At 46.9% G+C, this 22,424-nt stretch overlaps 1 protein-coding gene across 1 annotated transcript in view; it reads right to left on the reverse strand.

The window, feature by feature from the left end:
• The window catches only part of LOC126203466 (carboxypeptidase N subunit 2), a 182,353-nt gene that overhangs the window by 103,786 nt on the left and 56,143 nt on the right, over window positions 1–22,424 (reverse strand). The window contains exons 5-6 of the mRNA XM_049937784.1: window positions 22,148–22,219; window positions 3,155–3,348 (exon numbers count right to left, since the gene is read on the reverse strand). Of these exons, the coding sequence (XP_049793741.1) occupies window positions 3,155–3,348; window positions 22,148–22,219 (266 nt within the window). The remainder of the gene's footprint in view (window positions 1–3,154; window positions 3,349–22,147; window positions 22,220–22,424) is intronic.

Consider the following 22,424-nt stretch of genomic DNA (forward strand, 5'->3'; position numbering starts at 1 on the left):
AAGGATATTGCGGAGACACGGCTTAGCCACAGCCTGGGGGATGTTTGCAGAATGAGATTTTCACATCCCCCAGGCTGTGGCTAAGCCATGTCTCCGCAATATCCTTTCTTTCAGGAGTGCCAGTTCTGCAGGGTTCGCAGGAGAGCTTCTGTAAAGTTTGGAAGGTAGGAGGCGAGGCACTGGCGGAAGTAAAGCTGTGAGGACGGGGCGTGAGTCGTGCTTGGGTAGCTCAGTTGGTAGAGCACTTTCCCGCGAAAGGTAAAGGTCCCGAGTTCGAGTCTCGGTCCGGCACACAGCTTTAATCTGCCAGGAAGTTTCAAAACCCAATATGTTGTGTCCGACACAAGATTATCATAAGGAGGGTCCTAGAAAAGTGTGATAGGACCGCTGCTGTTCTGTGTGTACATAAATGATTAGGTGGACAGGCCGGGCAGTAATCTGCGGTTATTTTCGGATGATGCCGTGGTGTACGGTAAGGTGTCGAAATTGAGTAACTGTAGGAAGATACAAGACGACGTAGACAAATTTCCAGTTTGTGTGATGAATGGCAGCTAGCCCTAAATGTGGGAAAATGTAAGTGAGTGTGAATAAGTAGGAACAGCAAACCTGTAATATTGAGATACAGTGTTACTAGTGTACTGCTTGACACAGTCAAGTCGTTTTAATATCCGGGCGTAACGTTGCAGAGCGATGTGAGATGGAACGAGAGCGTGAGAACTGTGGCAGGAAAGGCGAACGGTCGACTTCGGTTTACTGGGAGAATTATAGGAAAAAGTGGTTCACCTGTGAAGGAGATCGCATATAGGATTCTGGGGCGAACTATTCGTGAGTAGTGCTGCAGTGTGCGGGATCCGTACCAGGTCGGGTTGAGGGAGGATATCGAAGCAATTGATTGGCGAGCTGCGAGACTTGTTACCGGTAGGTTCGGACAACGTGTAAGTGCTGAGGAGGTGCTTCGGGAACTCAAATGGGAATCCCTGGGGGGAAGGCGAGAAACACAATTGAGAAAATTTAGAGAATCGGCATTTGAAACTGGCTGCCGAACGATTCTGCTGGCACCGACATACACTGCGCGTAAGGACCACGAAGACAAGATTCGAAAAATTCGGGCTCATACGGCGGCGTACAGACGGTCGGTTTTCCCTCGCTCTATTTGCCAGTGGAACGCGAGAGGAAATGACTAGTAGTTGTACAGGGTAATCTCTGCCACGCGCCGTATAGTGGCTTGCGGGGTATCTACGTAGATGTAGATGTACCCTCCGCCACCCACCACAAGGTGGCTTGCGGAGCATGATCTTAGATGTACACGTAAATGACTGCTACTGTTGTCTCTCATTGTCACTGACATTGTCACAGCTGGAGAGTGGCGGATTTGTGGTGACAGCCTGTATTTCCATTTGAAGTGAAAAGTGTTTACTGTGTGACCAACCAACAGGCACTACCATTGGAAGCTGCCATCCACAGAGCCGTGTGCTGGTACACAGAAACACACTACGAAACTAAAGACGAAACATCCGCGTGCTCCGTCTGATGACCAGTCTCACAAAGTGTGAAAAGTGTTTGTGGAAGTAGGCAAACAAAGTGACTGGTCGCAGATTTCCGCACTTATTTTCTTTACAGACGAATGGAAAAACTAGTCGAAGCCGACCTCGGGGAAGATCAGTTTGGATTCCGTAGAAATATCGGAACACGTGAGGCAATACTGACCCTTCGACTTATCTTAGAAGCTAGATTAATAAAAGGCAAACCTATGTTTCTAGCATTTGTAGACTTACAGAAAGCTTTTGACAATGTTGATTGTAATACTCTCTTTCAAATTCTGAAGGTGGCAGGGGTAAAATACAGGGAGCGAAAGGCTGTTTAGCCGGCCGGTGTGGCCGTGCGGTTCTAGGCGCTTCAATCTGGAACCGCGTGACCGCTACGGTCGCAGGTTCGAATCCTACCTCGGGCATGGATGTGTGTGATGTCCTTACGTTGGGTAGGTTTAAGTAGTTCTACGTTCTAGGGGACTGATGACCACAGATGTTAAGTCCCATAGTGCTCCGAGCCATTTGAAAGGCTGTTTACAATTGCTACAGAAACCAGATGGCAGTTATAAGAGTCGAGGGGCACAAAAGGGAAGCAGTGGTTGGGAAGGGAATGAGACAGGGTTGTAGCCTATCCCCGATGTTATTCAATCTGTATATTGAACAACCAGTAAAGGAAACAAAAGAAAAGTTCGGAGTAGGCATTAAAATCCATGGAGAAGAAATAAAAACTTTGAGGTTCGCCGATGACACTGTAATTCTCTCAGAGACAGCAAAAGGACTTGGAAGAGCAGTTGAACGAAATGGACAGTGTCTTGAAAGGAGGATATAAGATGAACATCAACAAAAGCAAACCGAGGATAATGGAATGTAGTCGAATTAAGTCGGGTGATCCTGAGGGAATTAGATTAGGAAATGAGTCACTTAAAGTAGTAAAGGAGTTTTGCTATTTGGGCAGCAAAATAACTGATGATGGTCGAAGTAGAGAGGATATGAAATGTAGACTGGAAATGGCAAGGAAATCGTTTCTGAAGAAGAGAAATTTGTTAACATCGAGTATAGATTTAAGTGTCAGGAAGTCGTTTCTGAAAGTATTTGTACGGAGTGTAGCCATGTATGGAAGTGAAACATGGACGATAAATAGTTTGGACAAGAAGAGAATAGAAGCTTTCGAAATGTGGTGCTACAGAAGAATGGTGAAGATTAGATGGGTAGACCACATAACTAATGAGGAGGTATTGAATAGAATTGGGGAGAAGAGGAGTTTGTAGCGCAACATGACTAGAAGAAGGGATCGGTTGGTAGGGCATATTCTGAGACATCGAGGGATCACCAGTTTAGTATTGGAGGGCAGTGTGGAGGGTAAAAATCTTAGAGGGAGACCAAGAGATCAATACACTAAGGATGTAGGCTGCAGTAGGTACTGGGAGATGAAGACGCTTGCACAGGATAGAGTAGCATGGAGAGCTGCATCAAAACAGTCTCAGGACTGAAGACCACAACAACAAAAGTCAAGAATATCCGTAAGTTTAATTTTCTCGTATTTGGCTGCGATGATACTAAACCGTCTTGTAAGATGGTACTAGCACGGGGAAATACTGTGAGAGTTTTGTGGGAGGGCTCGGTACCTTGCAAGAGCAGCGGCGGCAGCTGCTCGAGGCTGTTGGCGGACAGGTCGAGCTCCTCGAGGCGCGCCAGCCCCTGCAGCAGCCCCTCCGGCAGCGTGACCAGCCGGTTGCCGCTGAGGTGGAGGAGCGTCAGCTGGCTGCAGAAGCGCACCAGCTTCTCCGGCAGCGACCGCAGCTGGTTCCACGACAGGTCCCTGCAACGCCAGTCCCAGATAGACCCATGTCCAGCCAGGCGTGATGCGCCTGTCGGGTACACGGTGGTCGCCTGTGTGCTGAGCTGCGAGGCAAAGATCTAGTTCCACTCTGAATATGTTAGCCAAAAGAAGTCTACCATTACCAAAGATACGAAATAATTTGGGGAAGAAATTACTGCAAACCTACGTTTGCAGCACTGGATTCTATGTAACAGAGTAAAGAACTGTGGGAAAATCGCAAAAGGGGAGAAGGGAACCGTTTGATACATTATGTGATCAAAAGCATCCGGACACCCGATTGAATATGACTTACAAGTTCGTGCCTCCCTCTATTAGTAATGCTGAAATTCAGTATGGTGTTGACCAGCTTCCACCCTCGCAGGCATACGTTCAGTCCGGTGCTGGAAGGTGTCTTGGGGAATGGCCCATTCTTTACAGAGTGCTGCACTGAGGAGATGTATCGATATCGATCGGTGAGGCCTGGCACGAAGTCGGCGTTCCAAAACATCCCATAGGTGTTCTATAGGATTCAGGTCAAGACTCGGTGCAGGCCAGTACATTACAAGAATGTTATTGTCGTGTAACCACTCCACCACAGGGAATGCATTATGAACAAGTGCTCGATCGTGTTGAAAGAGGCAATTGCCATACCCGAATTGCTTTTCAAAAGGGGGGGGGGGGCAAGAAGGTGCTTAAAATATCAATGTAGGCCTGCGCTTTGATAGTGCCACGTAACACAACAAGGGGTGCAAGCCCCCTCCATGAAAAACAAGGCCACACCATAACACCACCACCTCCGAATTTTACTGTTGGCACTACACACGCTGGTAGATGACGTTCACCGGGCATTCGCCATACACACACCCTGCCATCGGATCGCCACATTGTGTACCGTGATTCTTCACTCCACACAACGTTTTTCCACTATTTAGTCGTCCAATGTTTACGCTCCTTACACCAAGCGAGGCGTCGTTGGCATTTACTAGCGTGATGTGTGGCTTATGACCAGCCGCTCGACCATGAAATCCAAGTTTTCTCACCTCCCGCCTAACTGTCATAGTACTTTCAGTGCATCCTGATGCAGTTTGGAATTCCTGTGTGACGGTCTGGATAGATGTCTGCCTGTTACACGTTACGACCCTCTTCGACTGTCGGCGGTCTCTTGTCAGTCAACAGACAACGTCGGCCTGTACCGTTTTGTGCTCTACGTCTCCGTTCAAGTTTCCACTTCACTATCACATCGGAAACAGTGGACTTAGCGATGTTTAGGAGTGTCGAAATCTTGCGTACAGACTTGCGACACAAGTGACACCCAATCACCTGCCCACGTTCGAAGTCCGTGAATTCTGCGGAGCGCCCCATTCTGCTCTCTCACGATGTCTAATGACTACTGAGGTGGCTGATATGGAGTACCTGGCAGTAGGTGGCAGCACAATGCGCCTAATATGAAAAACGTATGTTTTTGGGGGTGTTCGGATACTTTTGATCACATAGTGTATCTGGTGCTTTAAGAGGATGTTGAAAATCATATAGTGTGATAAGATAAGGAAGTTGGGAGTTCTCTGTGCAGTCAGCGAGAAGAGGAAAATGTGGAAAACGCTGACAACAAGAAGGGACATGATGATAAGACATTTTCTGAGAAAATGAAGGATTCGCTTTCGTGGAACTAGAGAGAGCTGTAAAGGGTAAAAACTGTAGGAGAAGATAGGATTTGGAATAAGAGTACATAGTACAAATAATGGAAATGAAGAGGTTGGCACAGGAGAGACAGTTGTGTCGGGGTGCGTCGAAGACTGATGACAAGAAAAAGTATGTTGGGCAGGACGATATTGCTGTTGGTGTTCACTGCAAGTGTCGTGCAGAGAGTCAAAAGTCTCTTTGGAGTGCACCGAGTCGGAACAAACACACTGTATCTAGGTGGACAGTGTGTGTTCTGTTATGGGAGACAACGGTCTTGGCAGACACTGTGTAGGGAGCCACAGGTGTAGCTGAACACTGTGAGTGCCGGCTGGGTGCCTCAAGCCATGCTGGCTACTACACAGTACACTCGAGGACTGTGTCCAGCGGCACCAGGACACAAAGTGTGCGAGCTAAGGGGTTGTAGTGTTGGCGATTCATTCGTCACAGTCGTCGGCGATCAGTCAGCGGCCTGGTGCGCTCTCTATTTTGAGCCTGTACGCAGTAAATGTGCTGGTTTTAGAGGTGAACAGTGTGTAGAACACTCGTTCTGGAATGCAACTATGCCCCGCCTTCGAGTATGTGCTCCTGCTGCACAACTTCTGCCGTTTGAAGAGGATTTTGTTATGGCCCTGTGGGAAGCTGGATGGGCGAGTGGACAGGGTGATGCACGTATTGGGCACAATGTGTCAGCCGTGTTACGCCAGCCCGCGTTCTAAACGTCCACGTGTTATAGACGCGTGTCAAGATCGGCGCATTGTGACAGCATGAGTGGCCGACCGAACATCACCAAGCAAGATCGTAAGAGATGGAAAAGAGCCACCGTGGTACAACGACCGAGTTAGGAAACTGCTGCGGAAGCAAAGGGAACTTCACAGCAAACATAAACATAGTCAAAGCCTTGCAGACAAACAAAAATTACGCGAAGCGAAATGTAGTGTGAGGAGGGCTATGCGAGAGGCGTTCAATGAATTCGAAAGTAAAGTTCTATGTACTGACTTCGCAGAAAATCCTAAGAAATTTTGGTCTTATGTCAAAGCGGTAGGTGGATCAAAACAATATGTCCAGACACTCTGTGACCAAAATGGTACTGAAACAGAGGATGACAGACTAAAGGCCGAAATACTAAATGTCTTTTTCCAAAGCTGTTTCACAGAGGAAGACCGCACTGTAGTTCCTACTCTAGATTGTCGCGCAGATGACAAAATGGTAGATATCGAAATAGACGACAGAGGAATAGAGAAACAATTAAAATCGCTCAAAAGAGGAAAGGCCGCTGGACCTGATGGGATACCAGTCCGATTTTACACACAGTACGCGAAGGAACTTGTCCCCCTTCTTGCAGCGTTGTACCGTAGGTCTCTAGAAGAGCGTAGCGTTCCAAAGGATTGGAAAAGGGCACAGGTCATCCCCGTTTTCAAGAAGGGACATCGAACAGATGTGCAGAACAATAGACCTATATCTCTAACGTCGATCAGTTGCAGAATTTTGGAACACGTATTATGTTCGAGTATAATGACTTTTCTGCAGACTAGAAATCTACTCTGTAGGAATCAGCATGGGTTTCGAAAAAGACGGTCGTGTGAAACCCAGCTCGAGCTATTCGTCCACGAGACTCAGAGGGCCGTAGACACCGGTTCACGTAGATGCCGTGTTTCTTCACTTCCGCAAGGCGTTCGATACAATTCCCCACAGTCGTTTAATGAACAAAGTAGGAGCATATTGACTATCAGACCAATTGTGTGATTGGACTCAAGAGTTCCTAGATAACAGAACGCAGCATGTCATTCTCAATGGAGAGAAGTCTTCCGAAGTAAGAGTGATTTCAGGTGTGCCGCAGGGGAGTGTCGTAGGACCGTTGCTATTCACAATATACATAAATGACCTTGTGGATGACATCGGAAGTTCACTGAGGCTTTTTGCGGATGATGCTGTGGTATATCGAGAGGTTGTAACAAAGGAAAATTGTACTGAAATGCAGGAGGATCTGCAGCGAATTGACGCATGGTGCAGGGAATGGCAATTGAATCTCAATGTAGACAAGTGTAATGTGCTGCGAATACATAGAAAGATAGATCCCTTATGATTTAGCTACAAAATAGCAGGTCAGCAACTGGAAGCAGTTAACTCCATAAATTATCTGGGAGTACGCATTAGGAGTGATTTAAAATGGAATGATCATATAAAGTTGATCGTCGGTAAAGAAGATGCCAGACTGAGATTCATTGGAAGAATCCTAAGGAAATGCAATCCGAAAACAAAGGAAGTAGGTTACAGTACGCTTGTTCGCCCACTGCTCGAATACTGCTCAGCAGTGTGGGATCCGTACCAGATAGGGTTGATAGAAGAGATAGAGAAGATCCAACAGAGGGCAGCGCGCTTCGTTACAGGATTTAGTAATCGCGAAAGCGTTGCGGAGATGATAGATAAACTCCTGTGGAAGACTGCAAGAGAGACGCTCAGTAGCTCGGTACGGGCTTTTGTTGAAGTTTCGAGAACATACCTTCACCGAAGAGTCAAGCAGTATATTGCTCGCTCCTACGTATATCTCGCGAAGAGACCATGAGGATAAAATCAGAGAGATTAGAGTCCACACAGACACATACCGACAATCTCTGTTTTCACGAACAATACGAGACTGGAATAGAAGGGAGAACCGATGGAGGTACTCAAGGTACCCTCCGCCACACACCGTCAGGTGGCTTGCGGAGTATGGATGTAGATGTAGATGTAGAAGGGAACAGAACTGTGCGTCTGGTCAGGCTACTACTGGCACGGTGAGGTCGCCAGGCACGGCTGCTCCGGTGCCGTGAAGGAGTCGACTGCAGAGTGGGATGGCACTTTGCTGTTTTCACCGAAGGCAGGAGGCTCTGTTTGGATGCGGGTGAGCGACGGATTTATGTAGGGCGTAGAGTTCGTGAGAGGCCCATTCCAGAGTTTATTCGCCCACCATACCCAGGTCTCACGCACGCCAGGCCCCATGGTGTGTGTGTGTGTGTGTGTGTGTGTGTGTGTGTGTGTGTGTGTGTATTGGCGGAGGGAGGGGTGGCGTATGAGGGAGCGTTACAGCTCGCGATCACATCTGCTGTTTCTACATGGCAAAGTAACCAGTGCCCGCTACATTTCAGAGGTTGTTAGCCCCATGATACTGACGTTTCTTCGACAGGAATGTGATGTGAATTTTCAGAAGGACAATGCACCTCCGTCCACGTACGGTGCTATGACGCAGCGTGCTTTTCATGGTGTACAACAACTGCCCTGGCCTTGGCAACTGAACACGTATGGGACATGCTGAAGCGGGGACTTACTCGTTTCCAGATAATGCAGGAACCACTGGCAAACAGCAACAAAATCTGGAAGGTTATTGGGACAGTCTATCACAGGATGACATTCAGTACCTTTATGATCGTCTGCATGCGAGAATACGCGCCTGCTTTGCCGCTAGAGGGGTGGAGCATCGTATATTACATTGACATATATGATTCATTTCGTCTGAATTGATTACATACTCCTACCTGTCACTTATCAATAAAATGGCCTTCTCCTTGAGGGAGATTCATTTTTTCCCGGCAGTGTAGATAGGGAGACATAGGTCTAACTCCATATATTGTGTTTTTCTAATGGAGTCGGCTTTGTTAAACATCGTGTGTGCTGCTCAGAGAGACAGAGGTTATTGGAAAGAATGACAGTCTAGCCGTACTCGTTACGTCACTGACCTTAAAATGGTTTTTTATTTGTTTATTTTCCGACACAACAGTATATAATGTCAACGAGAAATAACTGGTTTCAGCTGTCACCAGCCCCTTCAGGTCTACAAGGTAGACAATAATGAAAATAAGTTAAAAGCTTATAAATGAATCAATGCAGATGACATCAAGGAAGGAACCAGTACTTCACTCCAAAGCATGGACATACAAGTGAAAACGGTCATGTATATAAAAGCTAATCCCCTGGTAGCAATGTAAGTAACTATTCCACATGTTGTTGTCGTGGTCTTCGCTCCGAAGACTAGCTTGATGTAAGTGTCCGTGCTAGTGTATCCTGTTTCACGTATTTTTATTTTAGCCATCTAGTTCCGTGGCAGAAATTTAGGGACAAATCTCCAAGGTAGTGGGACGACTCGTTACACGATATTAACATCATAGAAGTAATAACAAATAAAATAAAATTATATTAATCCTACGTAGACGACCAAATGTTGAGTATATACTAGCATAATGAACGGTATAACATAGGAATTAGCTTATTTTTTCCAGGAATTCCCCAACAGAGTAGGAATGAGCCATGACTCAATTCTTCAGTTTAGACTTGAAAGTGCAAGGACTACTGCTACGAATTTTTAATTCTGTTAGTACAGTGCGCAAGCGAATTACAAGATCACTCTTATGAAACAGCGTCATTTTTCCTTATTGCGTCGGAGAAGTTGGAAATTTGAGTCAAACGCGCGCACAAACTTCTCTGCAAAGACAAAAAAAGCGTGGCGCCCTGCAATATGTCTTCTGCGGACTCGGGGACGCATCAGACAGAAGGGTACCGACACGTGAGAGCCCAGAAGTTCACGTGAGACGTAAAGCAGGTTAATGGTGTCTCGTTGGCATCAAGACTCAGCACAGTTCTGCCCGACGACCACTGTAAACGTGTCACATGATCGGGAGCTCGTTACAAAAAAATGGTTCAAATGGCTCTGAGCACTATGGGACTTAACATCTGTGGTCATCAGTCCCCTAGAACTTAGAACTACTTAAACCTAACTAACCTAAGGACATCACACACATCCATGCCCGAGGCAGGATTCGAACCTGCGACCGTAGCGGTCGCGCGGCTCCGGACTGAGCGCCTAGAACCGCTAGACCACCGCGGCCGGCAGCTCGTTACAGCCTGCCCCCTTAAGTACATCTTATCCAATGTCTAGACCCCTCTGCGATGGAGATCAGAACTGAAATACCTCGCGTCAAAATCAAGAGGTTTCCTTATGAGTGGCCGACGAAACCAGTTGAGACACACCGCCGCTCAGAATCTGCAACAGAAAGGCGTCAGGACGTGGCATGAAGGGTGTCAGTGAAACCACCCTTTCCCTGGGGCGTTTACACGCATTTTGCTGTCGAAAACAACAGATTGCAGTGTGGTATGCAACAGGACGACTTTCTTGACAACCTTTGACGCTGCCTACACCCCCACACGATTCACTCCTTGTCTAAGGACATTGTGGGGCTGCAACCCCTTCGAAAGTGATCCAACCCCTTTGGTGTGTAGCGCGACAGCAAATTTGGCTCTAGTATAATGGGTGGAACCAGTAAAGATAGTTCCACAATCGTTCGACGAAATTCGAAAGTGATCCGAAGCAACAAATAGTGTTAACACTTTTTCAGCCCTCCTATTTCACGCCCTCCTGTCGTGTGATCATAGTGGGTTGTGACATTCACATGTGCATAAACAAAATGCCGAAGGGTCTCTCTAAGACCTGCCGCTAGTTCGACAACAGCCTCAGTTTCACCTGTGCGCCTTTGCTGAGCACTTTAAAAATTTGCCTGTGCAGGAAGAACCACTGACTGGTTCCTAGGCGTCTGTGGGCAGGCTATCCCTTCAGCAGCCCTCAGATTCTGCGTGCATGCAATCAGGGCTAGAGCGGGTGTGTAGTGCCTATCAGCTACAGCACGGTGTCGAGGGAAGCCTGCCTGCAGGTGTCTAGGAACCTGTCAAGGGATGTCCCTCTACCGGCACGTTTTTAAAATGCTCAACAAAAGTAGATGGGTGACCAGGGTGTTGGCAAACTGGGGAAGGGCGTCTCACAGGGACCCTTTGCCATTTTATTCATACACATGTCAATGTCGCACACTCCTGTGATCAGCCATAGGAAGGAACGAAACAGGAGGGCTGAAAAATCATAAGCAACCTTTACTGCTTCGGATCGTGTTCAAATTTAGTCGAATAATTTTGAATGCCCCTAGTGGTTCCACCCTGTATACCAGAGCAAAAAGTGCTGTCGTGTTACATTCAAAAGGGGTCATATGACATTCAGCTGGGCTGCAGCTCCACTATGTCCTCAGAAAAGGGCTGAATCGTCTGTGGGGTGTCGGCAGTGTTAAATATTGTCAAGAACATCATTCTGTTGAGACCTTAACGTTTCCCGGCGAATCGAATGTTCAAATAACTTGCGTGTTTGCTGCCGGATGACTTCGTCGAACACCGCCGATATTTCGACAAGAGCACACCATGCCATTCCCAAGGCACAAATGCAAGGAAGAAAAAATGTGCAAGCAAATTTAATACCTCGGTTCACAGAGGAGAAACAAGGAAGACACCACACACAGAACAAGTGTCAACACAACATCAGAAATATCGATAGTTACTATTAAACAACAGGTGAGGTAGCACTAATTCTGTCCCTCTGTTTTTTGATGAGAGACAGAGCCGGATTCCAAGCAGCATTTAAACAAAATCCAGCATCTCTGTTAATAAGGTTGCTTGATAGTCTGATTTCAACAGCTCATGTTGGTTATCTTTGGTTGTGTTGACACTTGTTCTCTGTGTGGTGTCTTCCTTGTTTCTCCTCTGTGAACCGAGGTATTAAATTTGCTTGTACATTTTTTCTTCCTTGCATTTGTGCCTTGAGAATGGCAGGATGTGCTCCTGTCGAAATATCGGCGGTGTTGGACGACGTCATCCGGCAGCAAACCCGTAAGTTATTTGAACATCATTCTGTTGCACATCATACTGCAATCTGTTGTTTTCAAGCGCAAAAAGTGTGTAAATGAACGCCCCAAGGAAGGGATGGTTACATTGCGGCCCTTTATGCCACCTCCTGAGGCCTTTTATTCTCTATTCTGAGCGGCAGTTCGTCTGCAATGTTTTCCTCGGCCAGCCACAAGATGACCGCATCATTTCGACGCTGCGCGTTGCGGTTCTGACCTCCACCGCAGAGGAGTCAGGAGAGGGGGTGAGATGAGGGAAAGCCGGGGGTGCCACGACCCCGCTGACACGACCGCGGTGGCGTTGCGAAACTCTGTGGTGAAATTTGGTACCAGTGTGACATCATTACCCCGTACTACACCCCACAGGAACTCCCGAGCTGTGGCTCTTCTTTCGCACGTGTTGAACCTGGTTGTTTGAAACACCGCCAGCTCGAGGTAGACGTCGCAAGGCGCCATGCTTTCTCACCATCACAGTGGAAGGTTCGTAGGCACCTTTGAGCCAAGTTCACACTTCTGCGTCGCAACAGGGTGTTTCAAAAAAGTTTACCGTTAATTCTTTTGCAAACTGTACTTAATTGAAAAAGGATACACCAGAATACTGCACACAAGGCTGCACAAGAGTCACAGAGGTGCGATCCAAATGCAGATTAGATTTCTGCTCAGTGTTAACTGCGTGAAAGCTTCTACTTCTTAGCAGTAAGCTTATGTTCTTAACAACAAACGACAGTAAAGAAAATATCTGTTGAGAGACCGGACTCCGGAACAGGAACTTCTCAGAGTTGAGACTAATCATATGACAATAACATCAATATATAAGCCTCAAAATACGCCATTCGAATATGACCTGCCGCGCAGTAATCCCCTTCCCACGGGCAGTATTGTAATGGGTGACTTCAACAGTCACCATACACGCTGGGGATACAATGAATCTAATGAAGACGGACTCAAGGTCGAGACATGGGCAGATGCTGAACCACTCTGTCTGATACACGACGCCAAACTCCCCCCCATCTTTTAACAGCGGCAGGTCGCAAAGGGGATACAACCCTGACCCCGTCTTCGTCAGCCAGAACTTGGTAACTGAGTGCGTGAAAGATGTCCTGGGTCCTACTCCACACTCCCAACATAGACCCATCTAACTCACAGTTACTTCAGCTGTGGTGCCAGTGCGGATTCCATTTCGACGAAGATTTAATTTCAAGAGGGCAAACTGGGAAGGTTTCGCAATTGGAATCGACGAAAAGCTGCAAACTCTAGAACCAACACCCAGCAACTACGATAAGTTCATAGAAATCGTCCGGAATGTATCAAGAAAGTCTATCCCTAGGGGCTGCAGTTCGTACCGGGCCTAACGAAAGACAGCCGGCAACTATACGATGCATATAAGTAAGGAAAAGTATGAGGAGAACCCATTCTCTGAAGAAACTCTTGAACTTGCAAATGCACTTACCGACCAGCTAATCGAGAAGCGCCGAGAAGAATGGCAACATCTAATTGAAAGTGTAGACATGAAACATTCTAGCCGGATTGCCTGGAAGACAATTAAGAAGCTAAATAATGACCCTAAGCAGCAAACGGAAGCACCAAGAGTAACAGCCAACCAAAGAGCGCACCAACTCGTTCTTAATGGGAAACCGAAGACTCCAGCAAAAACCATCCCAATAAGAAGTGGCGAAAGTGACACGAACTACTACAGCCGTCCATTTACCATCGAAGAGCTAGAGTCCGCACTTAAATCTCTGAAACCTGGCAAAGCAGCAGGGCTAGACGACCTTAGGAATGAACAGATCCTTAAATTTGGCGAGTACACGAAAAACTGGCTGCTCCTACTTTTCAATACCTGTATCCGGCTAAACAACATCCCGAAAATCTGGAGAAAGGGCAAGGTCATAGCCATTCCAAAACCCGGCAAGCCATTGGACGAGCCAAAAAATTTCAGACCGGTAACATTACTTTGCTGCTTGTACAAGGTGTTCGAGCGCATGCTGCTGAATCGACTTGTGCCTAATATTGATCATCAGATAATTCCGGAACAGGTGGGGTTTCGCCCTGGGAAAACTTGCACTGGACAGGTCTTGAATCTTACCCAGTTCATAGAGCATGGGTGCGAGAACCGTCTAATTACTGGAGCCGTACTCGTCGACCTCTCATCCGCATTCGACACTGTAAATCACAAACTGCTGCTCACTAAAATATACGCTGTGACTAATGATTTCGGGCTGATACAAATTATATCAACTCTTCTCAGCAACAGACGGTTCATCGTAAACCTAGGAGGGAAGCGAAGCCGATGGCGTATCCAGAAAAATGGACTACCCCAAGGCAGTGTCCTCGCACCCACTCTTTTCAACTTATATGTGAATGATCAACCAGTTGCACCAGGGACTAGGAGCTTTGCTTATGCGGACGATCTTGCAATAGCCGTGCAGGGTCGGAACTTTAACGACATAGAAATTAGCCTTACGAATGCCCTCAACGGTCTAACGCCATACTACGAAGCCAACTGCCTACGCCCGAACGCAGCAAAAACATTACCCTGCCTATTCCATCTTCGAAACCGAGACGCCAAACATACCCTAAACATCACGTGGAACAACCAACGGATCGCGTTCAGCAGCACTCCTTGTTATTTAGGCGTCACCCTTGATCGCACACTTACTTACAGACGTCATGTAGGCAAGGTCAGGGGCAAACTATCAACAAGAAACAACCTCCTGAGTAAGCTCACCTCCACAAAATGGGGTGCCGAGCCACATACTTTACGTACGTCAGCACTTGCACTCTGCTACTCGGTTGCTGAATACGCTGCCCCAGTTTGGGAAAGATCAGCGCATGCGAAACGAGTGGATCCTCTGCTGAACGATGCCTGTCGCGTAATCACGGGATGCCTAAGACCCACCCCGGTTAGCCAACTTTATTTACTTAGTGGCACAGCTCCACCCGACATCAGACGAGCTATAGCAAGCGAAGCAGAGCGCCTCAAGCAGCTGCGCGACCAGCGCCATCCTCTCTTCGGACAAAACCCTCCACACACACACGTCTAAAATCAAGATGGAGTTTCCTCACCTCAGTTCAACCGCTCGAAATCTCAAAACCAAAGCCCAGATTGTCAAAATGGCAAACAACAGTGCCTACGGAGACCAGGCACTTCTAATCTCACCCAACGAACAATTGGCCTCTGTAAATGAACTAAAATGGCCATTATGGAGAACCCTGAACCGCCTACGAACTGGGGGGGCAGATGCAACGTAAACACGTGTAGATGGGGATACCGAGGCGGGACGGACACGCGCCAGTGCGGACAGACCCAAACAATGGACCACCTCCTGGAATGCAGCAACATGGGGGAAGGGTGCAGGAAAGAAGATCTGGCAAACGCTACGGCAGTGGCAGTCAAATGCGCTGGATTTTGGCGGGACGTGATATGATATATATACTATGTTTGTCTTTATATTGTAATGGGACTCCCCATTTTCGGTTTGCTTTATTTATACATATGTGTATTGTATTTGTATTTGTGTGTATATGTAATATGTGGGTTGACTACGGCTTGGACACGATTAAATAAATAAATAAAATCGTTAACAGCAAACGACATTAAAGAAAATATCTGTTGAGAGGCCGGACTCCGGAACAGGAACTGACAAGAGGTTCTCGAACGTACACCGTATGTTTCTCGAACTGCTCATTTCTGAGCCAAGAAAATATCCTTTGTAAATGGAAAAAGCTACTTCAGATTATAATGCAGCATATCACAAGCGAATGAAAAGAAGCAAAGTAGACTAGCACTTATTACAGATACTCTTCCAGTGGTAAATACGGCATCATCCAGTTTTTGAACAAGATCTCGACCGTGGGCTTTCCACGATGGCTTATCATCTGTCTGCACACCTAGTAAAACGTCCGCCTCGATGGCTGAGTTGTCAGCGTGACGGATTGCCGTCCTACGGGCTCGGGTTCGATTCCCGGCTGGGTCTGGGATTTTCTCTGCTCTGGGACTGTCTTCATCATCATTTCATCCCCCTCCGGCGCGCACGTAGCCAAATGTGGCGTCGAACGTAGCAAGAACTGCACCACGGCGGCCGGACCTGCCCTGCAAGGGGCCTCCCGGCCAATGACGCCAAACGCTCATTTCCACTTTATCTAGAAAAATGAACAAATGATGCTCTTGCTCAATAACGATATTCACATTCTGTGTAGTCAAAATGTCCTGTGGATACCTTCTCATTCCCTGCGTAAGTACCGCAATCTACATTCATTTGAAGCTGTTTACTGTATTCAAGCCTTGGTCTCCCTCTTCAATTCCCCACCCCCCACCCCTACACACAAACATAATTCCTTCCATTACCAAATTGGCAATTATTTGATAGCTCAGAATACAATCCTTCCTCTTCGTCAAGTTACGCCATAAATTTCTTTCTTGTCCAGTTTGATTCAGTACGACCTGATTTGTTACACGACCTACCCATCAAACCGTCAGCATTCTTCCATAGCTCCACTTTGCAAAAGCGTCTGTTCTGTTTTTGTCTGAACTGCTTATCGTCCACGTTTCCCTTCCATAGAAAGTTACACGCCAGGCAAATACTTTAAGAAAAGACTTTCTAAAAAAATTATACAATGCTGGAAACAATGCAATACCCTGAGGGACGAGATAACCTTATTGACAAGTGAGCTGACATATGAGAGCATATAATAACAAATTCAGACCAAATGAAACTAATGCCACAATAAAGGCTACCCGAAACAGTCGCATCGCATCAATACACATTGTACCTCCGTAGCCTCTGGCGGTAACGCAGGTGTGTGTTCTCGCATGCAAGCGATCGTAAACGTTCCGAATGCCATTCTGTATCCTGCGATCTACTATCCCAAGCGTCCTGCGCCTTCTGTTCCAATCCGGCAGTGGGTCTTGCAGGTCCAGGAGAACGAGTAAGTTGCCGCTTCGGCAAGTCGCACACTTGGCGAGAGGTCTAGTGACATTTTTGGCCAGGGCGGTTGTTGTACACTACACGAGTACGTTGCATCGCAGTAGTCATATGTGGACGTACACTGTCCTGCTGAAAAAACTCTTCACCTTCCTGTCAATTAGAAATGGCAGTAGCATGGAAATAACAGCTTGTGAAATGTTGTAGGCAGTGGTAACTGTACCTTGCAGAAACACCAATGTTGGCCCCCCCACAACTTGAAGCCTAGGATGGAATCTGTGCGTAGTGAGCGAATGCACTTTGGAATTGGCGTCTCACATACGTCATACCTCGTTGGTCCATCACTCGCATACAGGCAGAACCTACTCTCATCACTGAGAGCACAGAACGCCATTCCACTCTCCGGTCAACACTTCGATGACACCAGAGTAGCCGTGGTTGGTGGTGTCAGGGTGTCACCAGTAGCTTGGCCAGAGGCACCCGCGATCTTACTCCTGCTGCAATCAGACGGTTCCCAATGGTCGCTTGATGGTACTTGGATGGCCACCGCTACACCACTACAACGTGCTGATCTTGACTTGAATTGCGCCGGTGCTAAGTGAACGTCCAGAACCTGGTCTACAGGCGTGGGCGCGTTCCAAAAACCGCTTTTAATGCAGCGACACACCACCGATACACTGTGTGCTCAAAACGTGCAGTAACCCGTAGATAAGTGCATCCATCTTCGCACAAGCCGACAGTGCGACCCCATTCAAATAGCTCAAGCCATTCAGCAAGAGTACGAACTGGTCGGTGGGGCTCGGCTGTACGCAAGAGGAAATGTTGCAAACTCTGTTCGCCTCTAAACTCATCACAGTTAGTTCCTGCAGCGCCGGAACAGAGGGAGCACAGAGAGGCGTCGTGAGGGCCGCCCGATAGCCGATGACCGTCTCAGCCGAATCACAGTCCCTCATTACAAACGTATTGTGCTCTGGTGCCACTGAGCACAGTGCTTGATTGTGTTGCGTGTTTCCCGGCAGTATATTAAATACTAACAGTCTTATTCAAAAATGCTTTTCTTCCTGTTCTCAGTCTGAATTTTATAATGTGTATACTTCATATTTTGCTGCCCACATAGCAAAAATCATCTACTACTCTAATTTCCTAATATAATTCACTCTGGATCGCCAGATACAATTCGACTAAATTCCCTTCCCCGTGTTTTATTTTTGTCGATGTCCACCTCATAATCTCTTTCCAAGATGTTGTTTGCTACACTCAACTGCCCTTCGAAGTCCTTTGCCGTCTCTGACAAAATTAAAATCAGTGGCGAATTGTAAAAGTTGTTTCCTAATTCGCCACTAACTTTAAACAGAAGTCGGTCATTAATTCAAAATACGCTTGTTCGCTTGTTGCAGAGATAGCAGAATAACGCAGCACCTCATACATGAAATTGAAAAAATCACGAATTAATGGCGTAGCACACAAAATATGCTGTTGAAAACGAGAACCGTTTCCCGAAAAGCCAAGTGCAAAATACACTCGTGTCCAAAATTAAACCAACAAACCGCTATTTCCCCGTTCTGTGTCTAATTCACGACATAATCATGCAGACTGTCAACAGATGTCCGTACGATAGTGTTCTGCAAGGAGGGTGGCATTCCGGTCAACGGACACCCACACCAACGATGACGTCGGGGCACCTATCGAAAGAAATAGTGTTTGCCCGGTAGACCCTAATCCACAACTGCTGTATGCACACGACAGACGGTGCAGTATGACACAGAGAAGACGCCCACCAGACTCTCTATGGTGGAGGGTCATAGGAAGAATGGAAGCAGGACAGTAGCAAACTAATGTGGCCCGATAGCTTAATGTGACTCGTTCTGTTGCTTCTCGGCTGTCGCAGCGGTTTACAGAGACCGAAACTCTATCCCGATGACGAGGGCATGGCTGACCATCTGTGACATCAGCAAGAGGGACCGATGTTTGGCTGCAAGGACACAACGTTACCTCCTTTGTACTGCACGGCAACTGGCAGCTGACCCAGCAGCATCCACTGGACGTGTCGCATCGAGGCAGACGGTGTACAGAAGGCTTCGGCAGAGCGGCCTTTGCTGTCGGAGACCTGCTGCATTATGACGCGTCTTCATAGAAGGGAACGTCTGGAGTGGAGTGGTCAACATATTAGCTGAACAGTCGAACAGTGAGCCAATGTTCTTTTCACAGGTGAGTCCCGGTTTGGACTGGAGACTGATTCTCGGCGGAATTCGCATCTGGAGGGAACGTGGAACTCGATTTCGGGGCCCAAATACTGTGGAAAGAGACCGATGTTGAGGAGATCCCTAATGGTATGGGGCAGGCATTACGATAATCAGATGAACACCTCTTCACTAAACTGTACGGGTAGATCGGCAATGTTCAACTGCTACCAGGTACCGTGACGAGATGTTGTGGAGCCAGATTTCGCATTGATGGACGATAGAGCTCGGGCGTGGTTGATGTTTCCTTGGAAACGGAAGGTATTGTATCGATGCCGTGGCCTCCCTATTTGAATCCCATAGACCATGTCTGGGATGCAGGGATAGACGGGTTGCATCACGTCAGCGTCCGCCAATCACTCTCCAAGACTTGTGAGCAGCTCTGGAGGAGGAACGGGCGTTATTGCTTCGATATGAGATTGACGACATCATTCACGGCGTGCTCCGTCGTTGTCGTGCCTGTATTGCTGCCAGGGGTGGTCACACCCCATACCGAGCACATCAGACAGTTGTCCGAATGTGTGTGCAAATCCGTTACGTTGGACAGCGCGAAGGACATTTTTGTCTACCGTTCTGCACGTTGCAGTTGTTGACGTCTCAGTATTCTTTAAAATGCTTCTACTGTACTATCACCTGTGTATACCGTTCGATGGTAAAATAAATGCAGCCTTGTAAAATTTGTTGCTTTAATTTTGGACACCAGGGTATAAATAAAAAGGAAGTCGTGACTGCCAGCAGAAAGTTATTTCATTAACAAAAGCAATACTTATAACAATGTTAATAATGTAAGAACAATAATTAAATAGATACAGTTTTGAAAATGGCTGTTATTCAGTAACTGTATACTACTTCCAACATAAGATTAAATAGCCAACCGGTTGCACATAAACTTTAGGCACATTGACCTATGTTTCGACACCTAGTAGGGATGTCTTCATCAGAATGGACAGTTGCTAAATCGTAAAACTACATTGCTAGAAAGGAATAGTCAGAATTTGAAGCAGCTATGCTGAAGTCAAAAGTAAAACAAAACGTTGTAGCCTTTGCCACGTGTACCCAGCTAGGAACAACATCAGACTGTTCGTTCTGATGCAGAAACCTCTAGTAGGAGTGGAAACGTAGGTCAGTGTACGTAATGTATATGTGCAACCGGTTCGTAGTTTAGTCTTATACTGAAATTAAATATATGAAATAAGTTAAAATTTTACATTCGTGCCAACTAGATAATAAGCCTTCGTTTCTAAACTTAAACTTTACTGTCCTTGAATTCTGTCCTGACGTCGGTGAAACTGGAAGCACAGCACCCCGTGAACTTCATTTACTGATTTCTGTTTTTAAATGAAAATTAATGATTTTGTGCGATTCAGGAGAAGTCGCGTCACTGCTAAACATGGGGTGGCCAAGTCTTTCGTTTCGTTATACGCAGAATAAATGAAAATTATACAGGGTGTTACAAAAAGGTACGGCCAACCAATCAGGAAACATTCCTCACACACAAAGAAAGAAAATATGTTATGTGGACATGTGTCCGGAAACGCTTACTTTCCATGTTAGAGCGCCTTTTATTACTTCTCTTCAAATCACATTAATCATGGAATGGAAACACACAGCAACAGAACGTACCAGCGTGACTTCAAACACTTTGTTACAGGAAATGTTCAAAATGTCCTCCGTTAGCGAGGATACATGCATCCACCCTCGGTCGCATGGAATCCCCTGATGCGCTGATGCAGCCCTGGAAAATGGCGTATTGTATCACAGCCGTCCACAATACGAGCACGAAGAGTCTCTACATTTGGTACCGGGGTTGCGTACACAAGAGCTTTCAAATGCCCCCATAAATGAAAGTCAAGAGGGTTGAGGTCAGGAGAGCGTGGAGGCCACGGAATTGGTCCGGCTCTACCAATCCATCGGTCACCGAATCTGTTGTTGAGAAGCGTACGAACACTTCGACTGAAATGTGCAGGAGCTCCATCGTGCATGAACCAAATTATGTGTCGTACTTGTAAAGGCACATGTTCTAGCAGCACAGGTAGAGTATCCCGTATGAAATCATGATAACGTGCTCCATTGAGCGTAGGTGGAAGAACATGGGGCCCAATCGAGACATCACCAACAATGCCTGCAAAAACCTTTCACAGAAAATCTGTGTTGATGACGTGATTGCACAATTGCGTGCGGATTCTCGTCAGCCCACACATGTTGATTGTGAAAATTTACAATTTGATCACGTTGGAATGAAGCCTCATCCGTAAAGAGAACATTTGCACTGAAATGAGGATTGACACATTGTTGGATGAACCATTCGCAGAAGTGTACCCGTGGAGGCCAATCAGCTGCTGATAGTGCCTGCACACGCTGTACACAGTTCGGAAACAACTGGTTCTCCCGTAGCACTCTCCATGCAGTAACGTGGTCAACGTTACCTTGTACAGCAGCAACTTCTCTGACGCTGACATTAGGGTTATCGTCAACTGCACGAAGAATTGCCTCGTCCATTGCAGGTGTCCTCGTCGTTCTAGGTTTTCCCCAGTCGCGAGTCATAGGCTGCAATGTTCCGTGCTCCCTAAGACGCCGATCAATTGCTTCGAACGTCTTCCTGTCGGGACACCTTCGTTCTGGAAATCTGTCTCGATACAAACGTACCGCGCCACGGCGGCTATTGCCCCGTGCTAATCCATACATCAAATGGGCATATGCCAACTCCGCATTTGTAAACATCGCACTGACTGCAAAACCACGTTCGTGATGAACACTAACCTGTTGATGCTACGTACTGATGTGCTTGATGCTAGTACTGTAGAGCAATGAGTCGCATGTCAACACAAGCACCGAAGTCAAAATTACCTTCCTTCAATTGGGCCAACTGGCGGTGAATCGAGGAAGTACAGTACATACTGACGAAACTAAAATGAGCTCTAACATGGAAATTAAGCGTTTCCGGACACATGTCCACGTAACATCTTTTCTTTATTTGTGTGTGAGGAATGTTTCCTGAAAGATTGGCCGTACCTTTTTGTAACACCCTGTATAGCACAGACAAGTTATTGCCCACTAAGTGAGTCATGCTATACCAGCGACAAATAGCATATCAAACCGAGTTATAATAGTTATACGGGAGATAAAAGGAGAATGGAAACAAATGACAAACATATGTGTTCAGTGTATTGCGTAACCTGAATCTCTGCAATTTGTTGTAGGAGCGGACAGGAGTCCACTTAGGCCTCCGCCTCCGTGCAGAAACGACTAGCTGAGAGGTACTTACAGAGTCTCGAGGTGGACGAGCTTGCTGAAGAGTCTCTCGGAGAGCTCGACCAGGCGGTTCCTGTTCAGCCTCCTGTTACAAGGCGAGAGAGTCCATGTTAGTGCCTCGTGCTGTGCCGCATACTAAGAAGAAGAGCAGACAGCTTGCGCCCTCTGCAGCGAGTTAATATCAGACGCTTGTAGCTGAGGCTTCCATTAAGCCTCCACAAATTTATATTTATGGACAACAGATTACAGGACCTTAGGAATCAAAGATAGTTTCTTGGAGTTGGAACAGG

Source organism: Schistocerca nitens, chromosome 9 (genome assembly GCF_023898315.1).
Source record: "Schistocerca nitens isolate TAMUIC-IGC-003100 chromosome 9, iqSchNite1.1, whole genome shotgun sequence".
In the NCBI taxonomy this organism is placed as follows: Eukaryota; Metazoa; Arthropoda; class Insecta; order Orthoptera; family Acrididae; genus Schistocerca; species Schistocerca nitens.